The sequence below is a fragment of the Calidris pugnax genome, unplaced genomic scaffold, assembly GCF_001431845.1.
Source record: "Calidris pugnax isolate Ruff unplaced genomic scaffold, ASM143184v1 scaffold92, whole genome shotgun sequence".
NCBI lineage: Eukaryota > Metazoa > Chordata > Aves > Charadriiformes > Scolopacidae > Calidris > Calidris pugnax.
The window spans coordinates 116,399-132,335 of NW_015090823.1; the positions used below are offsets into that span (position 1 = coordinate 116,399).

At 41.9% G+C, this 15,937-nt stretch overlaps 1 protein-coding gene across 6 annotated transcripts; it reads right to left on the reverse strand.

Moving 5' to 3' along the window:
* Positions 1 to 3,638: 3,638 nt before the first annotated feature.
* LAYN (layilin) lies at positions 3,639 to 15,844 on the reverse strand. Of its 6 annotated transcripts, XR_001411735.1 has the most exons (8): positions 13,300 to 15,838; positions 10,670 to 10,827; positions 9,300 to 9,338; positions 8,851 to 8,934; positions 8,008 to 8,110; positions 6,408 to 7,298; positions 6,001 to 6,093; positions 3,639 to 4,635 (listed from the first exon to the last, which is right to left on the reverse strand). XR_001411735.1 is itself a non-coding variant. In XM_014939990.1 (7 exons), the coding sequence occupies exons 1-7, from the start codon at positions 13,668 to 13,670 to the stop codon at positions 6,941 to 6,943; spliced, it is 1,038 nt and encodes a 345-aa protein (XP_014795476.1). In that variant the 5' UTR covers positions 13,671 to 15,844; the 3' UTR covers positions 3,639 to 6,940. The 6 variants fall into 6 exon arrangements, 3 of the variants coding, with proteins under 3 accessions (XP_014795476.1, XP_014795475.1, XP_014795474.1); XR_001411734.1 differs by having other exon boundaries at positions 3,639 to 6,093; XR_001411733.1 differs by having other exon boundaries at positions 6,001 to 7,298.
* Between the last annotated feature and the right edge of the window lie 93 nt (positions 15,845 to 15,937).

Below are 15,937 nucleotides of genomic sequence, written 5' to 3' on the forward strand. Positions count from 1 at the left end.
CTCCGCTCCGCTGCGGGCCCCGCGGCACGGCCGGGCCGCTCCGCGCCCCTCCGCGGGCGTGTGCGGCTGTGGGTGTCTGCCGCTCCGCCTCTGCGCCGCGGCCGGGGCAGGGCTCCCGCTCCCGGGTCTGTCGGGCCTCGCACCCGCGCGCAGAGCGGTGGTCGCTGCCCCACACCTGCCGGTGCTCAAGAGGCCGTTGGACAATGCCCTTATGCCCTTACCTTTAACCCTGAAGTGGTCGGGCTGTTGGACTAGGCCGTTGTTCCCATCCAACCGAACTATTCCTGTTCTATTCCATTCCATTCCATTCCCTACACACCTAGGAAAGACAGATTTGGAAGCTATGTTAGGCCCTTTGGCATAAAAAGGGTAGAAAGCGACGGGCTTTTATGCTAAATTTCCTTTCCAGTGCCTAGTCTGCTTTACGTTTGCACTTACACATTAGCTTGCTTGCATTTTAAAAAAAGCCATGCTCATTTCACTTCTGCAGCAATCTTTGTCCTCCCGGTTCATGCCTGCCCCTCTCTGACCGCCCCCTCTCCCCTGACTCAGCTCACGCTGGAGGACTGGTACCTCCTGACAGTTGGATACCAGGATCACCCCTGGAGGCTTTGCTCAGTTGCACTGACTAAACGAGGCACGTCCAAAAGCTGATGGTACAAGAGCACACGTGTCTGTTGAATCAGCTGCACGTTCAGCAACAGTCACAGACCTTCTATGAGCACAGTGTGCAGTGGATGCAAACACAGCTCAAAACAGAGTGAGGCCGCAAAAACGAGCAGAAGAATGCAAGAAACAAACTTCTGCCTCTTGCTTTCCCTTTCAATATGTCTTACACATAGAACTGCCTCATACTTGTGGAAAGTTGGTTAAATTTGTTACCTGTCAAACAGCAATGACTGTTCTGCAAAGGGCACTGAAGACCTCCGTGAAAAGTTAATGCTTGCTCTTCACCGCACTTGCAGTTCATGAGATTCCTCTAAGGAATGACATTTTGAGATGACGCTGCTGCCTCAGACTGCTATGGATAATAACCGTGCTGTTACTGTTCTATTTATCCCCTTAAGAAGTTCTGGCAATGACTAACTGATGACTTGAGTTAGTCAGACAACCACCCTTTTAAATGATTGATAGATACATGAGCAAGCTTACCATAATCCTACTTGAAAAGGGTGTCATCCTGAGCTGCTACTTGTGAAATTTCACTCCTGTTTCGCTCTGTAGGATGCTTCATTTTTTTCAGAAATCTGAAACACTGACCAAACAATAATGCTAGCATGATGCAAGCTTGGTGCGTTGAAAGTAACTTTTTCTACATTGTGCAAAATATTACCTAATATTAATTCTCAGTCACTTTACTATAAATAAAATTTTTAGTAATAAAATATTTACTTGCTTCTTGCATACTTTCTTCCATGGAAAACCTCACCAGACTGGTGCAAAATCAATTATTAAGTCAGATTTTATGTTTGCAATAGAAAACTTTCACAGAAACTTTCTTGTGTTGCAAATCACAATGTCACTTTTTGGCCTGAAAGTGCAGGTTACAAAAATACCGCTGCTAGAGGAACTGCAGTCACAAAGTTAAAGGCACAGTAGCCTTTAAGGGCCATTGATGGCTTTTGCTTTGCTTCAAGGAAAGCGATTCAAGTGCTTCTCACAAACACTGGTGCTAAGTGAACTCTTCCAGGCTATTTTTCAGCCGTCGGCTGAGCGACACGAACTGTAGAGCACACGTGCCCTCTTGTGGTCAATGTTCCCGTACATACTACTGCAGCTACGATGCTCTACTGAACGGAGGTGTCAAAGAGATTGTAAAATTACCTCGCCTTCTAATAACTTCCAGAGATGCTGACCATACGCAGCTGACCAGGGCACACAGTTAGTTGCCAAAATATGGCTTTATATGTTTAGACACCTAAGCTCCAACATCTGGCTTGAGCTTTTCCCTCTCATTTCCTGTTTTTCAATGCCTAAAAGCTGCTTAGTGCCTGCCAAAAAAAAGAGAAGAGACCAAGAATGCAAGAGTAAAAGTGGATAGATACACAATTGTTTAATAAAAGATTAATTACTGCCTTAGAAACCCCAGACATTGCAAGCGCCCAGCAATGACTACTCTCCTATACCAGGATTTCGCTTTTCAGGAGAAATGGTTGCTAACTGGGTGTCATTTTCAAAACAGGTAGAAAACTTTTTTTTTTTTTTTATTTAAGGGATTACTTCTTTCAGGGCTTCATCTTGCAGCACTGCCTGCTGGAGGAGCAGTGCGAGAGTGGCAGACACTCTGTGATACCGCAGATATGCAGGACAGAGCCATCGAGCACATCGACCTCACCTATAGCATTCAGGAAGAGAGGCAGCTGTGGCACCCGACTGAAATATTTCCATGTTTGCCATAGACAGCCATAGCGCACAGATCCAGAAACGTCTTCCTGCATGTTTACATTGGCAGAGCACACTCATGGCCACGTCGTGTACTCGTTTCTGTTGTTTCAGTCCCACATAAAGCACCACCTGCCAAAGCCTTTGGCACATCCTTGTTTCCTGATGGCTTATGCAAATTGGCTTTGCTTCCTTTTCCTATTTATTAATTTCCATGCAATGGAGAAGAGCAAACATTTAGGGAACACGGTCAAGAGCTAAATTCATTTCAGATTCTTCATAGACAGACTTGTTTAGCAGCAAAACGTTGCTCTCCTGGAGCCAGAAATACTCACCTGCAGAGCAACAGATGAGTAATATTTGTGTTCCTGTTTGGCATGCTTCATTTGCTTGGTCATTTTCCCTCCATTACCTGGTCTCAGATCAAATAAGAAAAAAAAAACAAATACAAAACCCAGATGGATCCAAAACCTGGAGTTTAGCAAACCCCTGGAACTTTCTACAGTAAAGCCAGATGAAGTAGATATAATTCTTTATGATTTTAACAATGTACTCTGAAGAGTTCTGGCTTCAGTAAGCATTTCAATGTCAAGATTGCCTCAACCTGCACCTTTCTTTTAGGTCTGCATTACATCTTGTATGCCTTCAGGCAAAACTCATCCAGCAGAAGACTGGCACTTCACTACCACATCACATTTCTGTCCATCACAGTGTACACAAGATATTCTAAACAAAGGAAATACTATTAATGAAAGCATTCAACCAGGGACAGGAGATGAACAGAAATCTTTCCTTGCCACAATACTGCAGGCTATTAAATAGGGGTGTTTGGCTAAGAAATTCCTAGGAGTTACGTGGCAATCTTCAAGATGGCTTAAGACCACAAGTAAATCTGAACTAAGGACTTAAGATGTCTAGGTAGGGCTACAAAGCTTAAAAAATTCCCATGTTTAAATCATAACACTGATGACCAACTTCAGTGACCAGTAGTTCTTGTCTTATGACAGTAAGTATTCCTATATTCAGAAGTCCTGTGCTTGACTGAGATCTACAGAAAAGAGCTTTGTTGAAAAGTTATAACTGCAACCCATACAGAATGGCACAACTTGGGGTGTTGTGGGGTTTTTTTTTATACATAGACAGATAGATAAACAGGCATTTACTATTTTTATTTGGCTTGTGAAAAGGTTGAACATGACCTAACAGAGTAAGTAAAAAAAAGATTACTCAGCATACACAGGGCCAGATACCAGAGCTGCTCAACCAAACCATATCTTTAATCAAATAATTTTTTGTACATAATGACTTAGTCTAGACATGCTTCAAAATCACTGCACAGATCTGCTGGACAATAAAATTAAAATTTTGTCAATTATAAGGCCTCATTATTAGAGTCTCAAAAGCACCTCAGAGTCACTCACTTTTAGATTCCAAGCATCCCCGGAAGCCTGTGAAATGCTGTTATTTCTGTTTTTCTCATGGGACTGAGACACTTGGTAGTTAAGAACAGACTGAGGCAGAAAACAGAGCTGAATCCACACGGCCCCACATACATGAAAATGTCCTAAATGCTTTCTTTTCTTCAGTGCAGATGTCCAGCTTCTGAACATTCAACATACTTGGTTCTCTGTCTGGCACTCCCACTTCTTCCTCAGTCCAATGGGATATAATCAAATAAAACTCCAGCTTTAAGGAACAGCTCATAATTGAAAACAGAGTAAGTGCAGACAAAGCAAAATGTGCTGGTTTTCTCAAAGCTGAACATATTAGCCTTGAGACCAATGTATGAAAAACATAAACCATACATAAACCAATGTACGAAACAGCGGAGATAACACATTAGACAGGACAGATAAATCTTAATGGGCTAATTTTGCAGGGTTTTCCACACATACACAGCTATGAACATGCAAAGATCCCAAGAAAGAAGCTGTACAGCTCTGAATGCAAACTTCTAAGCATATTCATGACTTCAGTATTAACAGCTGGACTCAATTCACTTAAGAAACTCAGACTAGCTCCGTACTGACAAAAATCCAGAGGCTACACTGCTGCTATCAGTACTTCATGGCCACTAAATGTGCCTTAGAATCCACCACTTGCTGCAGAACTTGTGCTTCAGACTCCACATGTCTATTTAGCACCAATGTGTTCAGGTAAGGACAAAGTTCTTTGAAAAGCAGAAAACGCAAAACAATGTGTGTTGTCCATCCATAGCCTGAAGGAGCTGGGGAGCACAGGAATGGATTGTACCTGTTCATTTTGGTGGGGGAAATGTTATAACTGTAAATGCATTTTTTGTTTAGCAGACCTCAGTACTAACATCAAACATTTTACAGAAAGCAGTCCTTTATGCAACCAGATTATGTGCTTATTTGATAAATCAGACTTCCCTTCCTATTCCTTTCCAAAAGCCTTGGGAATTGCAAGTATCTCCAACTTCCTGCAAAGTAAGTTTTACAATGGAATTCAGCTAAAGCAAGCCCACATCCAGCAGCACAGGGCATCTCAGTTTTCATCCAAACTCCTGTTACACTTAGCTGCACTGGCAAACGTGGCAGTCAGAGACCTTGCCACAGGACTTTGCTCTAAGCTCATATGAAGGTCGTTAAGTCCTTACAACTGTGAGACAAACATTGATCCGATCATGTCTCATGAACAAGATACTTATCAGAAAGCCCTAGCAAAAAGCTAGTTAACCGCTATCTCAGGTTGTAAGCACTACTCCTGAGTCCCCTTTGCTGTATTTCTTCTCGACAAACATATACAGTGATGCTTTCTGTACTATGTAGCATAAGAAATTACAAGCTTATATGCGAGATACTGGAATATCATCTGTCTAATGCATGGAAGATGAAAACTTGTCCATGTGATGAGTTAAAAATCAAATACAACTAATTAGTTAAGAATCCATGGTGATGAGCAAATTCTTTACCTTCCTGATTCCAAGTAAAGCTGTGTGGTATTCAACTTGCTGTGATAACTCTCGGTATCTCTTCACTAAACCACAACTAGGAAAGCACAGCCTAAAGAAAAAGCTAGGCACCCAACTTCTTATTTACTTGCCTTTCTGCATTCTTAGTGCAAATGTGTTGCAAATAACAGAGAAACAAAGATGATGATTTGAAAAAACCCTTGGTGTGCAGGATCATCTCGTCATTTTCCCTTAGAAGTCAAGCAGTGAACTACAAACCGTTAACTCTGAGGTAAATGCTGTTGCTTCATATTCTTGCTTGTTCCTCATATCTAATAGGAAAATTCTCATTTCACCTGAATTTCTATTTAATTGTGTGGCAGTTGCTATATCCTGCACATCATTTCTATCATTCTATCCTATAACATTTCTACTCCTCCAAAGGTGCAGGAGAATGGGAGGTACTAATACTGACTTCAGAAAGAAGCTTTAAAATCTATGGTAAAAGCAGACATCATTCCTTCCACTGTCAGAGAGGAAATTCCATAAACTAACTATCCTCAGTACCTCACCTTAATACTTATTTAATCTATGTATTGAAATATGTGAAGTCCCTGTAAATAATTTATTATAGCTAATTAGCATGATACCTTAGTTTACTTATCAAAATGCTGTTTTTAATCCAACTCTTTATGTTTACCTACCTTTCCATAAATTCCATCTCTATGAAGATGAACATCAGGATGTCAGTCTTCATGGAATTCAGTACACATCACAGGCCCAAAGAGGAAAAAGATCTAGAATGAAAGTACAACTGGCGATTCCTTCTACAAGAACAGAATTGGTACTCTGTTTGTCATTTAAGCCAAATTAGCACATCTCTGGACAGCTAACCAGGCTGCTGTAATTCCTGAGATCAATCAGAATGCTTTGCAGTACCCCGTTTCCTTCCTTTAGCATTGCTGTGAAGTCCCTTGTTCCTTGCTTTGCAATTCCTTTTGCCAGAAGGTGAGGGAACACAGCCTTATGACACCAAAGGACTTACGGGGATCTTTTAAAAACCAACCCAATGGCATAAGTAACACACAGTTACGTGCTGTGACTCACATACCTTGTCTTGGCAGTAAGAATGAGGAGGGAGGGAAAGAAGCAGAAATCACACTACTCTCCTTGTGAAGTGTCTGTCAGTGTCACAGGCAGATGAGGGTGGCCAAGACAGCTGGGATATGGGCTGACATGGAAACAACGACCAACCTACAACCACTGCAGCTTTCTTGGGGACACCTATGAGAAACCAAGCATGAGCAGTGACTGACTTCTGATTTTCAGCACCTCTGAAGATGCGTAGGTAAGTTAAATAGACAGGGAGTTTGGACTGTCCTTTAGTTTCAAAGACATATCTTTGGAGTACAAAAAAGAATCAGGCAAAAGGAGGCTCGATGCAAAGCAAAAGACAAACATTCTTTTCTGTTTGGATCTTTAAAAACCCATATTCTTTCAAAAAAGAGAAGAATATAGGGACAACACAAAACCAGGATAAACATCACATATACTATTATTAAAACAAGTGCATAGGGAGGGCAGCTTAACTTGCATTGATATTCACTTTGTCACCCACATTCCAGGCTTTTTTTGTCCATTTCCTTAGTATCCATAAATCTCATTCTCCACCCAGGCTGATTCCTTGCTCCTCCCCACACGATCTCCACACAGCTCATAGATATCATTGGTCACAAAGCCACTTTCAGTACTGGCCAATGTCACAAAGCCACTCGTTGATGTATTCATTGCTGCGTCATCATAATCCCTGGAGAGGTTGTCAAGCACCTTATCTTCCTGTGTACGGAAGGAAGAATTCTTAGTGTCAGGCCTGGTTCCAGCCAGATCTGCTTCTGATTGCTTCTTGATTACTTTGTAAATATCCAGATTTGGACTGTTCCTCCTGGGGTTAGACAGCCATGCGTCTTCCTCCTTTGGGCTTGCATCTACTTGCTCCTGTCTCCTTAGGGATGGAGAAAAGAGGGCAAGTCATAATATGCTTTTTTACAGAGGCAAATACAAAACAATATCACACCTCTCTTACAGTAATTTAATTATGACCCTGGAAGAAAGCTGACACTCAGAGCCTGGACTCAGGATATTTGTTATTACTTGCTGTTCCAGGTGTGTGACAGCAGGCTGCACACCTGGGGTAGTCTCATGGCAGGACCCTTGCACCCTGCTGCCAGCTGAGATGCTGAGGCAGCAGAACTCAACACTGACACTCCCAAAACCACAGCTAGCATTCCCACCAGAGGTACTATGCACACAGGGAAAGCAAGGAGAGGAAATTGGTAAAAGTTATTTGCTCCAAATAGATATTCTTTTATTTCTATTACTATGTTTTTCCCTTTTGAAGGAGCTCTTCTGACAATTCAGATCTTTAATAAGAAAACTTAAGTGCTAACACTTCAAAAACATCATCTTGCTTTACACTATCTTACTTAGTTAGTGTTTTACACTATCTTATCTTACTTACACATCTGTGAACATAATAAAGTAAAATTCTACTTCACAAGTAACTCAGCCTGGAGCAGCCATGCCACTTTTTAAACATTTATTTGGCTGAAAGCAGTTTTCTCCAGGGCTTACAGGATCCTGAAGCTAGCTGTAAAATGATCGCCAGGACAAGATATCACAGGTTCACTTGTTACACGAAAATTGTCACTTACCTCTTCACAAAAAGCCAAAAACAGAAGATGGCTATAATGACAATCAGGAGAAGCAGCACAGGAATGCTGGGAATAAGGATGTAGGCAAGACCCTGAACAGGTTCTAGGAGTAAAAAATAGATTACAGCTTTTATTCACTCCCAGTTGCATTTGACATGCACATAGAAAAAATAACAGTTGCAAAAGGCAGCAGCATCACACCTCAATGGGCTTCTAGTCTTGTTCATAATCTAGCAGTATCTACTTCTCCTCTAAGGCAGCAAGACTAACAGAGACCTATCATCTAGTTAAGCAGGTTAAAATAAAATAAGCTCCAATCTTCAAGATGAGGAACAAGTAAGTCTGACTGCCTAACTGTAAGGCAGCAATGGTAGTGCAAGTTAATGAGATAGGCTGTCTTTTAAAGGCTTAGGAACCCCAGCCAAAAGATTTCATAAAGCAAAATGTCGTCTATGATCCCTGAATTTGTAGGGGGGAAATCAGTGTGGTAACAAGAAATTGCAAATATCTCACAGTTAATAATAGACTTACTAATAGAACATTAACAATTTAAACATTCGAAAGTGATTCAATAAATTAAAAGTACCTTTAACAGACACAAAATACTTTGCACAGCTTTAGATTTAGAACATTTTGGGAGCCAAAGCAATCAGTTTAGGTTTGTACTGGAAAAGATGAGGGAAGGTGTGTTTTTTGGGTTTTTTTTCCAGACACAGTTGTCTAAATTCAGTCTTCTACATTTAGAGTCAAACACTTCAAACTGAAATGTTGACTGTTTGGAGCCACATGTGAGAAAACTGTGCCTGCAGAGAGAACAGGCCAGCTGTTGAATGCACAACATACCTTTGGCTTCTACAACTGTTACATTAGCATCTTTATTATGGCGTTCTCCTGGGAATACTGGGCTCAAGGGCTCTGTTACAACATCTGGAAAGAAGCAGCTTAATTAATATTGCAGGTGTTATTTGAAAGAGTTTGAGAATCATAAAAAGTGTGAGTGAGGCAGATTGAAGAGACTGCCAGCTGCAAAGATGTGTAAGGTGTATTGGTACTCTTTTGCTTCAACTTCTGCAGCATGACCAGCAGTCCCATATACTGCATCAGCCACATCAAGAGTGTGTTCCTGCAGAATGGATTATGGAATAGCACAAGGACAGTGCAAACTGCAGGGAAGTTTCTTGACTGGTAAGTTTTCAGTCTGTGATTGCCCTTAACAATTAATGTAACAGCGTATTTCTACTGAAAGTTAGCATATAACTAAAAAAGGCCCCAAACAAATATCTGTAGCTTACCTTTTTGAGACTTCTCTATTGGAGCATTTGTTGGCTTCTCTAGAAGAAAAAAAAGATACGCACAATTTCCTCATAAGCTTGAGTAGGGAGACCAAGTGTACTGAATATAATCTAATAACATAAGCACCTTTCTTTAGTGTGCTGTCTCCCTCGGACCCCATTTGAGATCTCAAATACTTTATAAAAATCCTCTGAGAATTCATATAAGCCAGAAGGCAAGTAGCTACAGATATTAGATACTGAAATTGTTTTCCCCAGGACTTGCATAAACTTAAAGATATCGGTATCCCACCAGATCCTTCCAGTGAAGGTAAGAAAAGGTTTCCCTATCTGCTACTGCAATCTCCTCATACTTCCTCCTGGGGACTGGGAACAGGGTGATTTTTAAAGTGACAGAATGACTCATTACCAAGAGAATATTTGCAAATGAAGTTATTTTTCATGTTGCATCTGTCATCATTCCATTGAAACATGTAGGGACCTCCAACACCTGGTGGGGCAGATGGCTGGTGGTACATCACAACACAGATTTCACTCCCACAGGATGGCTCATCTACATACCAGTTCCTAAGAAAATACAACAAACATGTCATGTAAGACTTGATGTCACTTTTCATGGTACTGCAAAGCTCAGATGGGAATACAGCGTACATGGCACCACAGAGGGCAGAATCAAAGAGAATACAGCTCAACACACTCCACCCCACCCTCAGCTCCCTGTTTCATAGAATCATCTAGGTTGGAAGGGACCTTAAAGATATCTAGTCCAACCATCAACCTAACTCTGACAAAAAAATAAATAAGCAATAAAAAAATCACTAAACCATATTCCTGAGGACCATGTCAACCTGCCTTTTGAACACCTCCAGGGATGGTGCCTCAACCACTTCCCTGGGCAGCCTGTTTCAATGCTGGATAACCCTTTCCATGAAGAAATTTTTCCTAATATCCAATCTAAGCCTCCCCTGGTGCAACTTGAGGCCATTTCCCCTTGTCCTATCTCCTGTGACTTGGGAGACAAGACCGACCCCTGCTTCTCTACACCCCCCTTCAGGTAGTTATAGAGCGCGATAAGGTAACATAAGCACCTTTCTTTAGTGTGCTGTCTCCCTCGGACCCCATTTGAGATCTCAAATACTTTATAAAAATCCTCTGAGAATTCATATAAGCCAGAAGGCAAGTAGCTACAGATATTAGATACTGAAATTGTTTTCCCCAGGACTTGCATAAACTTAAAGATATCGGTATCCCACCAGATCCTTCCAGTGAAGGTAAGAAAAGGTTTCCCTATCTGCTACTGCAATCTCCTCATACTTCCTCCTGGGGACTGGGAACAGGGTGATTTTTAAAGTGACAGAATGACTCATTACCAAGAGAATATTTGCAAATGAAGTTATTTTTCATGTTGCATCTGTCATCATTCCATTGAAACATGTAGGGACCTCCAACACCTGGTGGGGCAGATGGCTGGTGGTACATCACAACACAGATTTCACTCCCACAGGATGGCTCATCTACATACCAGTTCCTAAGAAAATACAACAAACATGTCATGTAAGACTTGATGTCACTTTTCATGGTACTGCAAAGCTCAGATGGGAATACAGCGTACATGGCACCACAGAGGGCAGAATCAAAGAGAATACAGCTCAACACACTCCACCCCACCCTCAGCTCCCTGTTTCATAGAATCATCTAGGTTGGAAGGGACCTTAAAGATATCTAGTCCAACCATCAACCTAACTCTGACAAAAAAATAAATAAGCAATAAAAAAATCACTAAACCATATTCCTGAGGACCATGTCAACCTGCCTTTTGAACACCTCCAGGGATGGTGCCTCAACCACTTCCCTGGGCAGCCTGTTTCAATGCTGGATAACCCTTTCCATGAAGAAATTTTTCCTAATATCCAATCTAAGCCTCCCCTGGTGCAACTTGAGGCCATTTCCCCTTGTCCTATCTCCTGTGACTTGGGAGACAAGACCGACCCCTGCTTCTCTACACCCCCCTTCAGGTAGTTATAGAGCGCGATAAGGTCTCCCCTCAGCCTCCTCTTCTTCAGACTGAACAACCCCAGCTCCCTCAGCCTCTCCTCATAAGACTTTCTCCCAGACCCCTCACCAGCTTTGTTGCCCTTCTCTGGACCTGCTCCAGCACCTCAATGTCTTTTTTGTGGTGAGGGGCCCAAAACTGGACACAGTACTCGAGGTGAAGCCTCACCAGTGCCCAGTGCAGGGGGATGATCACCTCTCGGGTCCTACTCACCATGCTGTTCCCGACACAGGCCAGGATGCTGTTGGCCTTCGTGGCCACCTGGGCACACTGCTGGCTCCTGTTCAGCTGATAGGCGACCAACACCCCCAGCTCCTTTTCTATCAGGCAGCTCTCCAGCCATTCTTCCCCAAGCTGTAGCGCTGCATGGGGTTGTTGTGACCCAAGTGCAGGACCCGGCACTTGGTCTTATTGAAACTCATCCTGTTAAAGGATGTAACTTTAACTTCCACTGTGTAAAAGTAGGAACAATACCAATACAATTATTTACAGTATATATTCTCCCTTTGGAATTCTTAATTTTCAGAGAAAACTCAGCAAGCAAGGTGTTCAACAAATGTTAGGGAGTGAAGGGCTGTGTACCTCACTGCTTGAAACTCCTCTGCGAGGCAAAGAAAAAGCTCAGGAGAACTTTGACATTCTCTCCATAATTTTAGACTTGCGCAAAATCGTCTAACAAAATTATTTTTGCTCTCCAGCCTCAGTACCCAATGCCTCCAAAATTTTGACAACTATTTAATAAGAAAATTAAAAAGCTAAAGCAGGATCTGTTTTCCTCTGTCTAGAAAAACACTAACATGAAAAAAACCTCTCGCAGATAATTATTATTTTTTTAATAATAAATTTCACCACTGTAGAACTGTATAGGCCTTTCCAAGTGGCACTCAGGAAGTAGGCTTCACTATCTACCACTCTATAATACAATCACTACTGAAGGGGCATTTTATGCATCTCAGAGAAACACTTCTAAGACTGTGTCCTGATTTTGAAAAACGTTCAATACCCACTAATTTTGGAACAAGCAATGTTCTGCACACCAAGCACTTTCTGAAAGCTCAGCCATACAATATAAAGAATTACAGATATACCAAGGTATTCAACATGGGAAAGAACTGACACATGTTAAAGCCGTAATTTTTCAATCATTACAATGCTGTATTCCTCTCTTGCTTCCTTCCTCTCCTAGTCCCCGTCCCTGTCATGTGTCCACCCCACCATGAATCATGACTGAAATGAAATCATAAGTTAGCAGAACTTCTGAGGCTAAACACACTTTGGGTCTATGCTGAACAAAAATGTGAAAGTAGTGAAAACAACTCTAGCAAACTTGTATTGTTTGTAAAAGTTGTTACCTTTATATTTGGCAATATAATGCTGTGGTTCCATTTGCCTTAAGACAAGGAGGCAGAAATCTAATAAGTCTTGAAAAAATTTTAATTTTTCATGCCTACAATAAATACTGCAGGTCTCCAATTTTACTGTCTCACAGCAAAAAAACACTATTCCCTTGGCAAGTAGAAGGAGAAGAGCCTATTGCTCAGGACATTGGGGGCAAAACTTCAGAGGATCTGAAGTGCAGGAACCTTCAGATCAAAACATGCATTTTGTACACACCTAATCAGAGATTAAGTCCAGAACGCTTGTTCCTTCACCCCATTTCAGAAATCAAAAATTATCAATCTATCTAGACATTCAATCTATCTAGACACTCTGGATGTGTTATACAGAGCAACAGAGACAGAGCAAGGTCTCTAGACGGCAAGTTTTCTATCCCTTACATCTGGATGGGACGAATTGCTCTCTGGAGATACTACCACTCTTCACTGACTGCAGAAGGATCACTGGGACAACTTTCTTTGATTCTATCAAGCTTATCCTTTCTGATTGCTAAAGGCAGGTGACAATGCCAGACCAGGTTGCTTCCCAGTCTCACTCGCAGATACCTACCGAAACTTGGATGAGCTGCCATCTGACCAGAAGTAGAGGTTCTGACACTCTGTACTATTGTTTACCTCCTCCTTTTTCCTCCTAAGCCCAATCCAAAAATCTCCATCAGAAGCTAAGAGACTCTCAATAAATTTCTCAATCAGTCTTTGCTCTGCTTCTGTTTCAATACTGACTAGATGTCCGCCATCAGCTCTACAGGCAAGCTGTGCTTCTTCATAGCTGATCCTGCGTGAAGCATCATGAAAATAAACTATTTTGTAGCATGGTCGCTGTGTTCCGCTCCGGCAAACTGTCTGTCCTGCAGAAATGGGAAGAAACTTGTTACAGAAACTATGCCTGTTGATATCAAAAGTGAATGCTAATACTTCCATCTGGTTGAGTTTTGCACTGTACGATAGTTTATATGGAAAATACAACACAGGTAAAAAGCCTCTTATATTACTGGAATGGCAAATAGCATCTCCAAACTTTTCTTAATGCATGAAGAGTTTTGGCTGATCTGCATGGCACTGTTCTTCTATGTCCTGCACTGCTCAGCTCCCTCATCAATCTTCCGCAATTAGAAGACCCTAGGAGTTCCTTACAAAGAAGCAATGCTGTGCCAGAGAGCAAGCTGACACTTGCAACCTTTGAAAAAAAGGGCTTCATTACAAGGGTTCAAGGCGGCTTTTTTTTCTTTTTAAGGAATTTAAATGGATAAAATGAGAAATCCCCTTACACAAGCAGAGAAAACAACCATTTCTCTTCTGGGGTATATGTAATAGTTTCATGGAGAATATACTGCAGTGTATCACGATGTGTTCACACAGTCCAATTGTAAGCATTGCTCTGTGCTGTTATGTTACTGACTGCCCAGGAAGTAAACAATGTCTGTTTTCAGACTATCATAAGCCAAGGACTTTCTCATGCATGAAGCAGCATGGCTTATTTTGATTACAAGGAAAGTGAAGATCAAAGTGAAAAGATACATAATCTAAAATTATGCACTTGCACGTTTCTCAGCAGAATAGTCCCAATATTTAGACTGTGGAAACAAACAGTTTTGTTTTACTCAGTAAATATTTCTTTCCAAACACAGGGCAGACACAATCTGCTAACCTACATCTCCTTACAGAAGCTAATCATTCAGCAACATTTGTAATGTACTCAGAACAAATGGGATATAAAGACAGATCATTAAAAATCCCTCTATGGGATATATGCTGGCTTTTCTTTATCCTTAGATGTTCCTGCATGGCCAACCTAAAAGTGGGGATTTAAGCACCTTTCATACTAAGATTTTTGAACAGTTAAGCATGCATTATCATAGAGTCTGCTAACATCTTACACAAAAATTAAATCTGGCCGTTAACACTGCAAAAGCAGTATTTAAAATGCATGTGTAGGCACAACCTGTGTTTCTCTTGATAACACTCATGCAGGCTTGAAAATGGCAAAACCCCTTACCTTTTCTGAGGGATATGTCCACAGCTATTGTGAAAGACATAAGAAAAACACAGACGACACATTGTTATTAAAAAACTGCAGCAACTGTCTAGAAATAGCGCCGCAAACTTCATTCACGTTCTTTTTTGATACACATGTATTTTTTTTCCCCATTAACTGGCAGAAAATGTGTCTTATCAGTCGAATTTGCCATTGCTTTCAGCTAGGGAAAAATTTATTGTAATTGATTACTGTCAAGACTTTACTGCTAGTTAGGTTCCAAACTGTAGCTTAGGTAACAGAGGATAAATGGATATAATTAGAAAGGGTTCCTCCTATTTTCCCCTTCTCTCTTCATTGCCTACATGGGATCTGCCTCAAAGTCTGCTGACTTCAGTGAGCTTTGGTAATGCAAGACAAGGAACGAGTCCATTACACTGAGAAATAAAGAATTCATGAAAAGAAATACATCTCTAAGTCCACAGCTGGCAGCTGAGCCTTCCAACCCACTCCCACAAAAAGTCCTACTTCAGAAAACAGTATGGCAGAATAAAAAATGTATTTATAGGCATAATAACACTACTTGCTATATGTTGGAGTAACATGAACGTTTAATGAGTGACAGTGTTCAGGCTTTTTGCTGAATTTACCAACTTATTAAGTCAGGCAGAAACTTCTCCCAGATTGGCTATTTTTGCCCTTGAACAAGACTAGACTACCTAGCTTGCATACTCCATCCAAAAATACCGCTGGTCCAACCTTGAGCTGCCATAGAATCTAGGCACAAAACCAGGAGGACAGACTAATAATCAAAAGAGCCTCTGCGGAGGAAGAGTAAGGCAACCCAGTGTTGGCTGGAAACTCAGCCAGGCTAGCAATTACCACTGACAGGAGTGGTTCTGTTAGCTAGGACAGCATTTAAAATTCCTAGACCCGAGGCAGAAATACAGCAGAGAGAACAGGAGGGTTTCTCACGGCCGAGTTAAACGCACCCGGGCTATCAGCGTGTCCCCTTGGCGACCGGGAACGTAGGGGTGCCGCCACTGAAGGCAGAGGATGCTCCCCAGGGCAGGGCTAGCGCCCGCTGGGCAGTCGGACGGGAAAGCTCCCCGCTCAAGGCAGCTGGCGGACACGCATCCCTGCCTATGTCGCAACGAGCCAAACCCTCCCGGCGCAGGCGGGGAGCGGCCGGCGCAGCCGCGGGCCGGGGGAC